General features: G+C 34.8%; 2 protein-coding genes across 10 annotated transcripts; both read left to right on the top strand.

The window, feature by feature from the left end:
• Positions 1-4,278: 4,278 nt before the first annotated feature.
• On the top strand, positions 4,279-9,173 carry LOC7494654 (probable inactive receptor kinase At5g58300). 7 transcript variants are annotated; one of them, XM_024591561.2, is made up of 4 exons: positions 4,279-4,493; positions 4,947-5,117; positions 6,459-7,799; positions 8,259-9,173. In XM_024591561.2, the coding sequence occupies exons 3-4, from the start codon at positions 6,518-6,520 to the stop codon at positions 8,885-8,887; spliced, it is 1,911 nt and encodes a 636-aa protein (XP_024447329.1). In that variant the 5' UTR covers positions 4,279-4,493; positions 4,947-5,117; positions 6,459-6,517; the 3' UTR covers positions 8,888-9,173. The 7 variants fall into 7 exon arrangements, with proteins under 7 accessions (XP_024447329.1, XP_024447328.1, XP_002325632.1 ...); XM_024591560.2 differs by lacking the exon at positions 4,279-4,493 and adding an exon at positions 4,540-4,849; XM_002325596.4 differs by lacking the exon at positions 4,279-4,493 and having other exon boundaries at positions 4,540-5,117.
• A 1,613-nt stretch (positions 9,174-10,786) lies between these two features.
• On the top strand, positions 10,787-14,177 carry LOC7494655 (ubiquitin-conjugating enzyme E2-17 kDa). Of its 3 annotated transcripts, none has more exons than XM_006371618.3 (5): positions 10,787-10,873; positions 11,067-11,173; positions 11,377-11,504; positions 12,454-12,558; positions 13,731-14,177. In XM_006371618.3, the coding sequence occupies exons 2-5, from the start codon at positions 11,104-11,106 to the stop codon at positions 13,872-13,874; spliced, it is 447 nt and encodes a 148-aa protein (XP_006371680.1). In that variant the 5' UTR covers positions 10,787-10,873; positions 11,067-11,103; the 3' UTR covers positions 13,875-14,177. The 3 variants fall into 3 exon arrangements, with proteins under 3 accessions (XP_006371680.1, XP_006371681.1, XP_052305408.1); XM_006371619.3 differs by having other exon boundaries at positions 10,803-10,967; XM_052449448.1 differs by having other exon boundaries at positions 10,809-11,173.
• Positions 14,178-15,375: the final 1,198 nt, after the last annotated feature.

Here is a 15,375-nt window from a genome sequence, read left to right as displayed (position 1 = left end):
CACTTTGCCATGGCCATTAAGGAGTTGATGGGTTACCGGGTGACTTTTATGCTATCTTATAAAAACAACTTCTTTATTAAAATACAAGACCCTCCAACATTTAAGGTAATAAATCTTAGTAGGGAATTGATGTACACGAAAGATAAAGAGAAGGAAGACTGAAGAGAGTGTATATTGTAATTGTTATTTATTTTCTATGATTTTATGAATTATATTTATTTAGTGCACGATCCAAGCTATTTGCACACCTCAATTATACCTTTTAAATCATATAAGTTTACCTTTTAAAGAATGAAATAATGATAAAAAAATAATTATTTGTCAAAATGAAAAGATGGGTTGGTTGCTTCGTCTTGTTGTTGATGAGAAAAAGTGATGCTTGAGGTTGACTTGACTAGCATGGAAGGTTGGCGAGTCGAGACAGGTTGGGAAGAGATGACCATTTGTGAGAGAATAGATTCCTTCTAATGAAACGGAGCACTTTTCTTTATTCAATTAAATGAAATTAATTAGCTGATAAGCTAGTGTCAAACTACCTAGGGAGCCAAGAGTCATTTTCTCTTCGCTCTTGAAATGTGATTCACATTTTCATTTTCTCTAGGGAAACAAAAGAAAAAAGAAAAAAAAAAGAATTTCACATGGAAAAACACACCTTCCCATAGTTATTAAACCCGGTCTGGGATTAACCCGATCAAAAAATCGGATCCTGAATTTCATGAGTCAACCCGGAAAAATTAAAAAAATATATTTAAAGTTTTAATATTTTATAAAAAAAAATTAAGAAAAAATTCATGTAAATATAAGTTATACTTGTTGTAAATAATGAAGTTTAAAAGAATATTTTAAAAAGTTTTTATCCTACTTTAAAAATATATTATATTAAGCTTTTTAAGTTGAAGTATTTCAATAAAAAAAAAATTATCCCATATTGAGAAAATAACTTTTTTATGTGAAACATAGAGTATATATACTAATAGATTTCAAATCCCACATAAAAAATATATAACTTTATTTTATTTTTTCCAGGGAAACAAAACTATAAAGAAAAAAAAAAGAATTTCACATGTAAGAACACACCTTCCAACAAGTTATGAACCCTCTGAATCGAGGAGTTTTAATTAAATCTTATATTTAAAATAGTTTTGAATATCAATAGTTAAATTTCTAATAAAATTTAATCTCTAAAAATAATAAAAAAATTTACCACACCAAAAAAAAATTAATGTTAAAACTAGTTTTTCTAAAATACTTTTTTTTAGAGTCCTTTAAGAAAATAAAATGAAAGTAATTAGAGTAACATAGAAAATAAATTAAATTAAATTTTATCTTTTTTACCTGTATAAATTTAACTTATTTATTAATTGAATTTAACCCAAACACTATATAATTAAATATAATTACAACAACAAGTTAGTTTTAAATAACATGTGTGAGTAGATGCATGGATACATCCTTAACGAGTCTCTACTCTCTAATGATTATTATACTTTAAATTAATTAATCCCCATAATTAATTAAAGGTCCAAGGCTAGCTACGTGGTTTTGGATCACAATCTCGAACTATAATATATAAATTAACAAGATTCTCGCAACAAGGACGACTTAATTAGGATTAAAGAAAGGGAAAGACGGTCGGCAAAAATCTTTAAAGAAATTGGGCCCTCCCATGCTGCTTTTATAATACAGTAACCACACAGAACGATCGTAAACAAATGATAAAATATCCTATCATGTGGACACCATTTTTTTTCTTTCCAGTTTAATTTGTTTTTTAAAGAAAAACCTGCAATGTTCATGCTGCTTTAATTAATTTGGATTCAATGAGCATGCAATTGGGATTTTCTGCCCCCATAAATATAAGAATATGGAAGAGATTTGAGCAGTGAATGATATGACCTTAATATCCAAGTCAAAATCAGCTCCATGGGATCGATCGCAGCGACTGTAATCACTTAATTATGAGCTCAATCACACATTTAGGTGATCCCAGGAATTATGTATGGTATTTAAAAATATTATTTTAATTTTTAAAAAATTAAAATTGGATTAACTTTTTTTTTTTCTTCTAATTGTGTCATAAAATTTATTCCAGTTGGAGTTTTAAAACTATAATGATGTGTGTTCATTGCGTGATCATAAAGGTAATGGTTTCCCAGTCCCCACTCCTCGTCCAAATTAACTTTATGACCGGCTGCCATGTCCATGCACACTTGTTTCCAAAGCTTCTCCTTTCTACGTTTTCTTATTCATCTGTCGCTGTACAATCCCATCCATTTCTTTGGTCAATTTTTTAAAAAATCAGGCTACAAAACTTCCATTTCTCTGCCAAGCTGGGAGGATAATTCTTTCCATGCATCTTGTAATTTGTCATATAACCTTGATGCATACAATATATTGTACAGGGACAGGAGAGACTTGGAGATGTGATTTAAATATTGTGAGTTTTATTCTCCCTTTAATTAGCTGTAAATTATTGATCTGCAGGGAGAAGTCATTTCTTTTTTATACCAAAGTAAGTATGATAAAGAGAGTCAGTCCCCAGATGGCAATCATGAACTTCTTTTATGAGAGTTGATCAGACATCATAATTAGGGTTGGAAGTTTCTTTCCATCCATGGATTCTTTTAGATGGGTTCTCGCTAGCTTGTGGTTAAGGAGTAAACTTCACTGGAACATTTAAAATATGCAGCAGCAGCAGCAGCAGGCAAAACATGATTCCAAATCCATCACTGGCATCAATTATGACTCCAAACATTTTATTGACCAGATTTCAAAGCAAAGACAATCCGCTATTTTGTCATAATTTTTTACATTATATATATTTACATATAAAAGATCTGCAGCTGCATGTGTACGTGGAAAAAAAAAACATTGAAATTGATTTGGTGGGGGTGGTTGGGCTTGATAAAAAAGAAGGTAGAGAGTGGTTGGAATTTGATCTGTATTTTCTTCACCTTCCCAAAGCCTGTCCTTGTAGTTTCTCCAAGGTCTGTCCATCCATTCTACCTCCAAATTTCAAGTGTTCTCTTAAATTAATGCCTACTGTTCATAGGACAACTCAATAATGTGAACTTGGATTAAAAAACGCGTTTAACATGAAGTGTTTTTCATGAGTTTGAATATTATTATGAGTTTAAATATCATTATTTTTTTTTATATAAGTTTCAAGTCTAAAATATTTTTATTTTAAGAAGTATCTTGGAAAATAATATCAAACTATTCATGTAATCTTGACTATAAATTTAAACTTTTAGATTAAAATATAATTTGAGAATATTCTATACCCAATAAAAATATATACGGTGATAAAATCAATAAAATAAAAGTATCATTTGTTATTGTGGCAGAGCTATATTTTTTAAAAAATTTAATTTTTTGTTTCAATATATTTTTTTAATATTTTTTTGATAGTTTCTATGTGCTAGGATAAAAAATAAATTATAAAAAAAATATATTATTTTGATAAATTTTCAATAAAAAAATTACCAACACTATCAAAATTAAGGAAGCAGACCACAAACATTTTATTTATTTGGCTAGCTTTCAAGTGTTTTTGAAAACAATAATAAGAAGAAAAAAATTTAGTTCATGGAATAATAATGGAGAGGAGACATTAAAATTTCATTGAATTATGGGGAAAAAACGAGGGAGGAAGGGAAGGGGGCATGAAAGAGTTAGAAATGTAGAGCATTGCTGTTGTAAAGCCATTAATTGTCCGTATAAAGACTGAAGTTTGGTCAATATTTGTAGTGGAACTCTTTTTTAATGGGTTTGAACATGTATATTTCCCATGGCATTTTACTTTGAATTTAAAGTCTTTATCCTTTTTCAAACCTGAAACTCTCTCGAAGTTGCAAAAGTATATTATAGACGAAGAAGGAAAAGAGGACAAGAAACTAATTTATTTATTTTCCCCATGAAATATAGAATAATATAGTTTTTTTTTTGTTATATTAGAACAATGTGAAATGTGAGGATCAAAGCAATCTAATAGATGTTTATGAGTAGTGTTCTGATACTATTTTATTTATACTTAATATATATATATATAAAAGAAAAAAAACCTATAATGTTTTTAAACCTACTTTTCCATACACAATCACAAAAGCTTCTGGGACGCGAAACACGCACCAAGCACATGGCTTTGCCAGGAAATGTTGAATTGCCTGCGTAGCAAATGGTAGTGAAAAAGCAGGTAAGTCTCCGCAGGCCAATCCCCACCAATTTCTTATTATCATGTTTTGGTGAGAAGAGGAAGGGGAGGGAGAGAGCAGTTGCAATTTAGAAAAAAGAAAGAAAAAGTCTTTGCCTCCAGGCTTGCACTTCTGACGCCTATCCATGTGGCCAGGCATCCTTCCACAGACTGTAACCCTACAGTGGCATAGTTGTGATTATGACGTGAGTGAAGTGTCGACAAAGAGTGAGATAAACGTCTCCTCAACTCCCTGAATCTGTACAGTAAAGTGGCTTTCTTTGGAGTTGATTAGTTTAAGGTATGAGGTTGATTATGTAATTGTCCTTGACAAGTCAAACTCTCTCACTCTCTCCTCTCTCTCTCTTTACTGTAACTGTTACAGGGACTAAGTTTCTAACCTTTTTATTCTCTCTTGCTTCTAATCTTTCCCTTTCGCCTTTATTAATTCAAAAACAAGAAATTTGCCTTCTTTTCCACTCCTCAACAAGACAAACAGTAGTAGTTATTTGCTCTCACTTTTTGTTTATTTTGTCTTAAGTAAACTCAAAGCTTAAAGCTGCTGCCGCTTCCGCTGACTCTACCCTCTTAAATGCTATGCTAATCTTGGGCTAAAAGTGCTCAACTATTATTTGGGGGTGGAATCAAATCCTCAAAGTTTGTGAATTCCTATGTTGCTAGCTCATTGTCCAAAGATTACCCATTTCAGCTAATTACAACATTCATGCTGGATCTAAAGCTTCTCTCTTTGCAGATTCTTGATATTGCTGGAAATGGGTTTCTTCAGTTGGTTGGTTCTTTGGAGGTTTCAGTTATAGTTTCTCCATAGAGAGAGTGAGAGAGAGCTGGAGAAATGGCAGCTACTGGGTTCAATTATCAAGGCATTATTTGATGAGAGAGTCTTCCTGCATGCTTCTTTCTCCAGGTTCACAATTTTGCCTTTATTTCTTTACTCTTCTGTTTCATTAATCAAGCTCTTCAAGGTCTACCTACATTATTTATTTTTTTACATTTTGGGCATCTTCTTAAGCTTCTAGATCTGTTTCATTTTGAATATTGTTTGTTGATTCTCACAAGAAAGTCAATTTCTTATCTAATATGAGGAAACTTTTTGGTTTCCAGATTTTCAAGTGAGTTTGTTGCAATGTTTGTCATACTTGTGTTTGCTTTGGATCTCTTCAGGATGCTTTTTAGGCTTGACTAGTTTCGACTTGTTTTCTTTCTTTTCAATGCAAAGAATCCACCTTTAGTTGTTCAACAACTCTAGCTAGCATGACTTTAAATTGCTTAATTGCCATTCAGTCCAGTAAAATTTTGCAAACTTTCTGGTTTCTCCATGGCTTCTTTCTCTCTTCAACTTCAACAAGTGTTGTACCTTTGTTATTTCCTTGAAGCCTAACTCTTATCCTTCAAGTAGTTGTAATGTAGGATCTTACTGGGATATTTCTGGTATAGAACCAAACTTGGTCATTCTCAAAGTCTTTGGATTCTTTTTTTATTTTGTTTTCTTTAATTAATTAGCATGTGGGTGTAATTTGCTTTATTTGATGGTCTTTGATGAGCAAAAGCATGTGCTGCCTTTTTATTTCTCACCTTTTTGTTGTTTATTTATTTTTTCCTGTTGGTATTGGGTCTTCTCTGTGCCCTTTGGTCATCACTATAGAGAATAAGCATTTCATTTGGGGAGCCCCGGAATGTAATGGAAAAGAGTTGTTCTTTTGCTTGCTTTATTCGTCTTGTGATATCTTTTGCCTCTTGCTTTTGGATGGTGTTACCTTTTCTGTTTGTCCTTGGCATTTCTTTAGATACTGGATGAAACATAAAAGTGAGGAGGAGTAGAAAAATTTATCTCAACTTTTCTGGCAAGAAAAGTAATGATCAATCAATAGCTTTTTATTTTAGATCTTCATATCTTTAATGGCTGAAGTACAGGACACACTTGCTGTTGTTTTGGGTGCTTAGCAGACAAGACTGCTGTAATCATTATTGCTTATGCTGTGGAAAATATGCACTGGAAAACTAAGACGATTCAGATTTAAGCTTAATAGCAACTCGTGAAGTTTTCATTGATAGATGCATAGCAAAGTGAGAAGCTCTTTATGTGAGAGATTGCTACGCCATGAGTATTGCATTTGAGAATGTTGTCTTTTTTGCTGCAATTAGCTTGTGATATAATGGGGATGCTTATATTCTTTTCTTGTAAAGATTCATGAATTGCCTTATGTTGGCTGTCTAATGTTGTTTTCTGGTTTCTGTGCTGAATCAGGGAAACAGCAATAAGTGAAGGGCCTATATTTCCATATAGCAAGTCCAAATCAACTCCCCATGAAGATCTTCCTGGGTTCAGTTATTTATTTCTTCATCATCCTAACCATCATTTTTCCTTTTGCTTTTGCTGACCTGAAGTCAGATAAGCAAGCTCTTCTGGACTTTGCTACTGCTGTACCTCATTTAAGGAAGCTCAATTGGAACCCCGCTTCATCGGTCTGCAATTCTTGGGTGGGTGTCACTTGCAATTCGAATCGCACTCGTGTGTCTCAACTGCGACTCCCTGGAGTTGGACTTGTGGGTCATATCCCACCAAACACTCTTGGTAAACTTGATGCCCTCAGGGTTCTCAGCCTCAGATCCAATGTCCTCGAAGGTGATCTTCCTTCTGATATTACCTCTCTTCCATCACTCACGAACCTCTTCCTCCAACATAATAACTTTTCCGGTGGCATTCCAACCTCCTTTTCCTTGCAGCTCAATGTGCTGGATCTCTCATTCAATTCTTTCACAGGCAACATTCCTCAAACATTAGCAAATTTAACACAACTTATTGGGTTAAGCCTCCAAAATAACACACTTTCTGGACCCATACCTGATCTTAATCACACTAGGATCAAGCGTTTGAATTTAAGCTACAACCATCTTAACGGTTCAATTCCAGTATCTCTTCAAAATTTCCCTAATTCATCCTTCATTGGAAACTCTCTCTTATGTGGACCTCCTCTCAATCCTTGCTCCCCAGTCATTCGTCCACCTTCTCCATCTCCTGCTTACATTCCCCCACCAACAGTTCCACGTAAGCGAAGCTCAAAAGTGAAACTGACAATGGGAGCTATCATTGCCATAGCTGTGGGAGGGTCTGCTGTTCTGTTTCTTGTTGTTTTAACCATCTTGTGCTGCTGTTTGAAGAAAAAAGATAATGGCGGCAGTAGTGTGTTGAAAGGGAAGGCAGTTAGCAGTGGAAGGGGCGAGAAGCCCAAAGAAGAGTTTGGAAGCGGGGTGCAAGAACATGAGAAAAACAAGCTGGTGTTCTTTGAAGGTTGCTCGTACAACTTTGATCTCGAGGATTTATTAAGAGCTTCAGCTGAAGTTCTAGGAAAGGGTAGTTATGGCACAGCATATAAGGCTGTCTTGGAGGAATCAACTACAGTTGTGGTGAAAAGGTTGAGAGAAGTGGTGATGGGGAAGAGAGACTTTGAGCAGCAAATGGAGAATGTGGGGAGGGTTGGGCAGCACCCAAACATTGTGCCACTTCGTGCTTATTACTACTCAAAGGATGAGAAGCTTCTAGTGTACGACTACATCCCTGGTGGCAGCTTATCCACGCTTTTGCATGGTACGCCTTAAGCTCTAGTAATGAGTCTTAGAAGTTGCTTTAGAAACTGATGAATGATGCTTTCACTCACTTTTATTTTACACTACAAGAACATAGGTATGACCGGAATGGCGATAATACTATGAAATCTTTTACACATTGCGACCATTGTTTACCAAATTTACTTTCCTCGCAGTTTTTGACCAGCCTTTTGGATACATAACCATTTTCTGAGGTCCTACATGGAGGATTAGCTCAGTAATTATTTATCATGCCAAAGAATGGCACTATAGATTTTGTCATTTTTCAATCAATTGTGTTTGGACAAGCTGTCCATGTTCCTAGAAGAGATGATTCTAGGAGGTCGTTTTCCATTTTGCATCAATCAACCTATACTCTTTGCAGTTAAATTCACTCAGGCATGGACTTTAAAACTGTTGATTCACTAATATCCTAAACTCCATTCAAATATGACAACAGCGAACAGGGGAGCTGGCAGAACTCCACTAGATTGGGACTCCAGAGTTAAGATTGCCCTTGGAACTGCTAGGGGAATTTCCCACCTGCATTCAGTTGGTGGTCCAAAGTTCACTCATGGAAATATCAAGTCGACAAATGTCCTCCTTAGCCAAGACCATGATGGTTGCATCTCTGATTTTGGCCTGACCCCTCTTATGAATGTCCCTGCTACTTCATCTCGGAGTGCAGGTTATCGTGCTCCTGAGGTGATTGAAACTCGTAAGCACACTCATAAATCAGATGTCTACAGCTTTGGTGTTGTCCTCCTCGAGATGCTGACTGGGAAAGCTCCAATCCAATCACCAGGACGTGATGACATGGTTGATCTCCCTAGATGGGTCCAATCAGTTGTAAGGGAGGAGTGGACAGCTGAGGTTTTCGATGTTGAACTGATGAGATACCAAAACATTGAAGAAGAAATGGTGCAGATGTTGCAAATTGGAATGACCTGTGTAGCAAAGGTGCCAGACATGCGACCTAACATGGAAGAAGTTGTTCGAATGATTGAAGAAATCCGGCAATCTGACTCAGAGAACCGGCCATCCTCTGAAGAGAATAAATCCAAGGACTCAAATGTGCAGACTCCGTGATTGACTAATTGTTGTTGCTGCTTGATTTCAGGATCAAGATTCAAAATGTGCTATGAGCAACTGCCTTGAAAGGTTTCTGGAGCATATTTTCCAACTTATGTGTATGTGCAGCATCATAGAGTGTGAATTTGTCTCATGTTTTTCCTTTGTTATTGTGTAGTATTGCTTTGATTTTCGATTTTTTAGTCTGATTAGGTGGAAACCTCTTGATTCGTTGTAAAATTTAATTCAATACTGTGAATGAATTGTTGACTTGAATCAAGAACACTGCATTTTTTCTGCCTTAGCTGGAGAATGTGCTTCCTTTTTGAAGTCGAACACCATCGTAGCCATCTTCATGAAAATGATGAAATTAACGACGGTTCTCTTCTGGTCTGCACTTGGAAATCATGATTTTATCAGCTAAAGCGTGACAAGAGCAACTTTTGACTGCTTGAGATTATCAAACATTAAATTTACACACGACAAGCAGTTCTAACTTTTAGTCAGTAATATGTCAAAGCCCAGGAGTTTAAAATCTGGATTTGTGTTCAGCAAGACAGGCCATTGATCATTGTGGCCTCTTCCTTGAAATGGTTTCTTTGTGGAGTTCTCATGTCTTGTTTCTACTACTTAACTAATTTTGTACTTCAAATTTTGGTTGATGCTTCTTAACTCTTCTTTCCCTTCCTAACTATTTTTTTTTATATGGTTTATGCCACCTTTTCCGTTTGGTTAGAGTTATATGCTGAAAGTGACAATACATAAATGTATATGGCCTGTTTGGTTAGAGTTATAGGCCATTGAACAGTGTTGTCAGGCTTGTTTGGGAGTGTAGTTGTGGTTGTTTTTTAAAGTGTTTTTCATGCTAAAATACATTAAAATAATATATTTTTTTATTTTTTAAAATTATTTTTGAGATCAGCGCATTAAAACAATCCAAAATATAAAAAAAATAATTTAAAAAAAAAACCGATTGGCCCGCGTTTCCTAACTCTCTAAGGGATAAAAATATAAAATAAGTTTGTAACTTGTATATTTTTGGAATGAATTTAAACAATCCTCTATGTTTCAATTATTTTGTTTTTTTTAATCTCGACATAAAAACCATCAATTACTATCTTCTTTTTTTATATATATAAAAAACTCACAAATTCATTAAAAAAAAGATATGTAAAAAGCTAACTAGAGAAAAGCAAAAGACAAGAGTAAAATAATTAAGATAAATTTAGCTCTCAAACAAGAGACTATTATTATGACTTTGTAATTATAATCATTTAGCATTGTGCTCCAATAATAAAAATAAAACTTATTATAAATAGAAGTTTTATTCATACCTTTTAATTTTTTTATTTTTCCAATTTAGTAGAATCATAATTGGAATTGAATTCATAAATAAAATAGAGAAAGAGAAATGAAACAAAATGGAATGGAAAATATAAAATATCAATAAAATTAAGGTGAATAAAAATACTCATTAGATACTATGGATTCGGATAATTAGCTATATATTATTCGGTCATATAAAAACAATACTCGAATCATTGAGTTAAATATGTCATCTACAAAAAAAATAAAAAATGAAACTCATTTATTAAGAAATATTTTGAAATATTAATATTAAAAATAAATTTAAAAAAATAAAAAAAATATTATTTTAATCTATTTTCAAATAAAAAACATTTAAAAAAACAACTCTTCTACATCTCAATCATTACCTAAAGAGGTCATACTTAACTTGCATTCAACTGGGCTACCATGGTGAACAAAATGTTGCCTGTATGTAATTCATTTTAGGGACTAGAGGGAGAAACAATAAAGAAAAAAGTGCAAGAAAATGAAAAAAAACAAAAAAGAGGGATCAGAATGCAAACAAAGAGATAATATTGATGGTCATAGAGGAGAGGATAGCAGTTTTAATGGACTTGCATAAAATAAAATAAAGAAAGAGCAGGACGTTGATCTTACGCAAAATTGATGAGATAAGAGAAAATTCTAGAAGCAAAAGTAGTTTTCTCTCTCAAGCCAGGCCTCTAATAATTTACAAAGCTACCATCTTTCTCTTCCTCACCTGTCTTTAGATTCCAAAAATCTTCTCTTGGTTTTGTGCTCCTCTCTCTATATCCTTTGTGTGTACTTATAGATCTGCTCTTTTCCTCATCTGGGTTGTTTTTCTTTGGGTGTTTTGGTTGTTATTCAGCGACTCAGTCCAGATTTGATTTTTGGGTTCTGATTCGATGGCTTCCAAACGCATCTTGAAAGAGCTCAAGGACTTGCAGAAAGATCCACCTACGTCTTGCAGTGCTGGTATGGTTCCTGTTCTTTTCTTCAACTTGATAAAAATCTCATCTTTAAAACTGTTTTTCCCTCTATTGTTACGTTATTTAGTTATGCTGGCCCTCTTGCTCTTGAGAGCTGATTTTGTATCATTTGTGGAATTAGTGGTGTAAAGTTTCCATCCTTTTGGCTTTGTAACTTGATTTTTGACTTGTAAATGGTTGGAATTTTAGGTCCAGTAGCTGAGGACATGTTCCATTGGCAAGCGACTATTATGGGACCTGCTGATAGCCCATATGCAGGAGGTGTCTTTTTAGTTTCTATTCATTTCCCTCCTGATTATCCTTTCAAGCCCCCCAAGGTGATCATTTTCTCTGTACTTTTTTTTTTTAATCGTGCGCGCGCGCAAAGTTCCCTTGAGACCAAAGTATTTACTATCAAGTTTTTTGGTCTCCTTGTTAGAAAGAGAAGGAAAGAGAAATATGATTCTGTCGTACCTTATTTGAACTTCACAAAACTATTGATTGCTGATATTTGTATAAAGGTTGAAATTTGCTCCAGCATAGATGTAGGTTTTGAAAAAGTGAAATGAAAGGTATTTATGGAAATGATATTGTGAAGTTCTGGTCAGTGCTTGTTATGAGCATTAATGTCTGATAACTCTACATGCTTTCTATGTGCAAAGCAATGACTGTCAAGTTTTTTTGTTTACTTGTAATATAGAAAAGGAGCTACCAATTTGAGTAAGATCAGAGGGCAGCACAGAAGTAAGAATGACTTTCTAGATAGTGTTTATAATCTTGCATGTTATATGGGGTTTATTTTACCATGCTAAAGTTCAAGCCTAAAAGAGCTATATATTTGGAGAACAGCTCATGTTATAGCCAAGATTGCGTGAAATAGAGTTCCTATCAAATATCAATGTCATAAGGCCTAGATATCATCTTTATGTGCTTTGATGATAGATTTAGGGCCGCACTCTTTTTATAATTTGAATCAATTTAGGCATTTAGATAAGCAGAAAGTGTTGTGCTTTAATGTTCTAGATTTAGTGGCTGATAGGTATGGATTGAATACTTTTGTCTGATGATACATTGGGTTACGGTGTTAAATCCACTTAAATAGAATCACCACAATTCACAAAAAGTTTGATCCAATCATAATAAAATATAAGAGATATCTTGTAGCCAATCCCATTTAGTTTGGGCCATAGACTTGCTTGCCTTGATTTGTAAAATGAGTTCGGTATCTTGTGTTTTTTTCTTTTTTTTACTAAACAAATTGATTTGACTCTTGATTATTTACATCAGGTTGCCTTCAGGACAAAAGTCTTCCACCCGAACATTAACAGCAATGGAAGCATATGTCTGGATATTCTTAAAGAGCAGTGGAGCCCTGCACTAACCATTTCCAAGGTTTGATATGACCATTTCTCTTTTGCCTTATTATCCATGTAGGCTTTTGTTGATGCTGAAACACATACTCATCTGATAACTTGATTTGGTGTTCTATGCATATACATCAAATGCTTAGATTCACAACTGAGACTTGAAACCAAAATGATGTGTTCGCTATGAAATTGTTATCCGTTAAAAATGACCTTTCAACATTTTTTTATTAAAACAACATAAGTAATATGAAGAATTACCACAAATGTTAGTTTAAACACAACTTGTACCTAGTTCGGGATTTAAGGTTTATAGCAGTGATGCATTGAACAGTCTTTTAAGGTCCTGAAGGTCTCACATCTATGCGCAAGAGTATGTGCTACCAATATGAAGGAACTTATGGTGACCCTGGGTCCTGAATAGAAAAGAGTGATAGTAACCATTAATAATAAGGTCTTGGAAGGCCTGCTAGTAATATTCTTATATGTATCAATGAATGTAATAAATAATGTCTTGAACTGTGTATGAACACGTTTAATTGCATATCTGTGCCTTTTTTTCTGATGTCCATTTACCTCTTGGTGATTAGGGAGAATACCATGGTGCTGCTAATTAAATGTTTCACACAATTGGAATCAGGAAAAAGAGGAAATGTAGAAGGGTTGCAGTTTCTGATTACATTAGCTCTAATTGTATTGCTTTGTGAATTAGGCCTTAACAGAATTGAGATTTAGACTTTGTATGTTGTGTTTGATAGCTGTTTCTCTAACATTTACTGGTGTGAGCTTGTTATTTGATTGATGTGGATATGGTGGTGTCTATTATTCCCCTACTTTTCTGAATAGGTATTTCTTCTGACCCTGTTTCGCCTTCCTGAAACCAAAGTGAAGAAAAATTATAAGACTTTAGTAACAAAAATGGGCTCCTTGTAAGAAGATGATGTGACAGAAAATTTGATTGGAAAGGAAATATTTCTTCAACAATTGTTTCTCTGATGCTATTTGATTTTGGTGAAAAAGTGAATTATGTAACCCATTCCTGATCACACAGTTGGGCATCTGGCGCTTTCCAAACAACACTTGTTGACGTGTTTTTGGAATATTAGGATGAAGTTGTGCATTTTATTCACTCATGCAAAACAGTCTAGAATATTTGTATTTGTGTGAAGTGTTTAACAGCAGCTGTGTTTTTCAATCCAGGTGCTGCTATCTATATGCTCTCTGTTGACCGACCCAAATCCCGATGATCCACTTGTGCCTGAAATCGCTCACATGTACAAGACTGACAGGGCAAAGTATGAGGCCACCGCCCGTAGCTGGACACAGAAGTATGCGATGGGTTGATGCGATGATGCAGAAGAATCCATTTAGCAAGTTTTAAAGATTTCGTTATCCAATGGTTCACATATTGTTAGGTGAAAGGATGGAAGTATTCGAACTTCAAATTGTCTTTTTCTTTCTGGTTTTTAAATGCAGAGATTTGGGAAGAAACTGGTCTGCTAGTCTGTGAATATCTATTTGAAGGCATTAAAGAGGGGGGGGGGGGGGGGGGGTGCATGTAATGTTATGCTGCTGTTGTTAGAACTGTTAGCTTGTTTCTTTGCATTCCATGCTCGTATTTGAATGCTAGAAGTGTTAATCCTGATATACTTTGCCCAAGATTTCTCGATTCATGATGCTAAAGACACAGGTACAGGCAAGGTTTACCAATCTAACTTTCTTGGCACCTTAAAGCTTTGATGTCTTAGGAACCAATGATTAGCCCATTTTTAGAACCAACCCTAGTTCTGCCTTTGGGATCTTCCTTGTTTTAATGATTTTCCTTGCCGAAGTCAATGTATTTTAACATGAAAAATATCGAGACCATCAAAAGGTGTCCTAAAACCAATCAAACCCTTGCTTTCTCCACACGCGTATTTCAGCGAACTCTCGAGTGTTTCCTGACATGGCTCCTTAACACCTCTGCTAGTGGGGCGGTAGATGACGGTGAAGGACAAGCACAATCGCAGGATACGTAGTGGGATTACACTAGTTTATCTAAGGTGGCGCTTGAGCGACGAACACATCTAATTATTTGATTGGGAAAGAGAAATGGAAAACGTGATTAAGATGGGCTAGCCAGAGACCAGAGTAGGCTTAAAGCCTCACATAAACCCGTCATGTCGTTGTGACAGCAATAAGGTGGCAAGCATATCCTTCATGACAGGCGTTGAATACTGTTCTTGACTTAACAATTTAATGACATAAATTTGTGAGGTGCATGTTTTTATTACCTGTAAAAGGCAGGGCATGAAATAATGGAATCCCCCAAAAATCATTTGATAATATTGTTGGGAACCTGAGATCTATTGTTTAAGAGGAAAGGAACTTAAAGCATCATCTTATCACTTAGTTAAGAAGCAAAGAGGGCCTCAGCGAGAGCTCCAATGCATAATATTATGAGTGCTCCACACATGCATGTTGTCTGCCTAGGGTTGATCCCATCACCCTTTGCTTCCTCTCCAAGCCAAAGGAAACCTACCAGACTTCACCACCATTAATCTTCAACGCCCTTGGTTTTATATAATTATATAAACTGATAACGACGTAATCATCACTTTATATGTAGTTGATTGTATCATTAATTTATTTCTTGCCGGTATATATCTTCCTTATTTTATAATTTGAGATATGGTTCCGAAAGGGATCGATGTCAATAAAAATGAAGTATCAGAGATTTGGTGCTCTCTGCAGTGAAGAGAGATTGAAGAAGATCCCATGATTGAGTTTCATAGTCAAGAAATATGTTGGAGCTTCTCGTTGCAATCAATTGCAAACTACATGTATGCAAGTAGAGCTGCTGCCT

The sequence above is a fragment of the Populus trichocarpa genome, chromosome 19 (assembly GCF_000002775.5).
Source record: "Populus trichocarpa isolate Nisqually-1 chromosome 19, P.trichocarpa_v4.1, whole genome shotgun sequence".
Taxonomy (NCBI): Eukaryota; Viridiplantae; Streptophyta; class Magnoliopsida; order Malpighiales; family Salicaceae; genus Populus; species Populus trichocarpa.
This window is presented reverse-complemented; position numbering and strand designations above follow the sequence as displayed.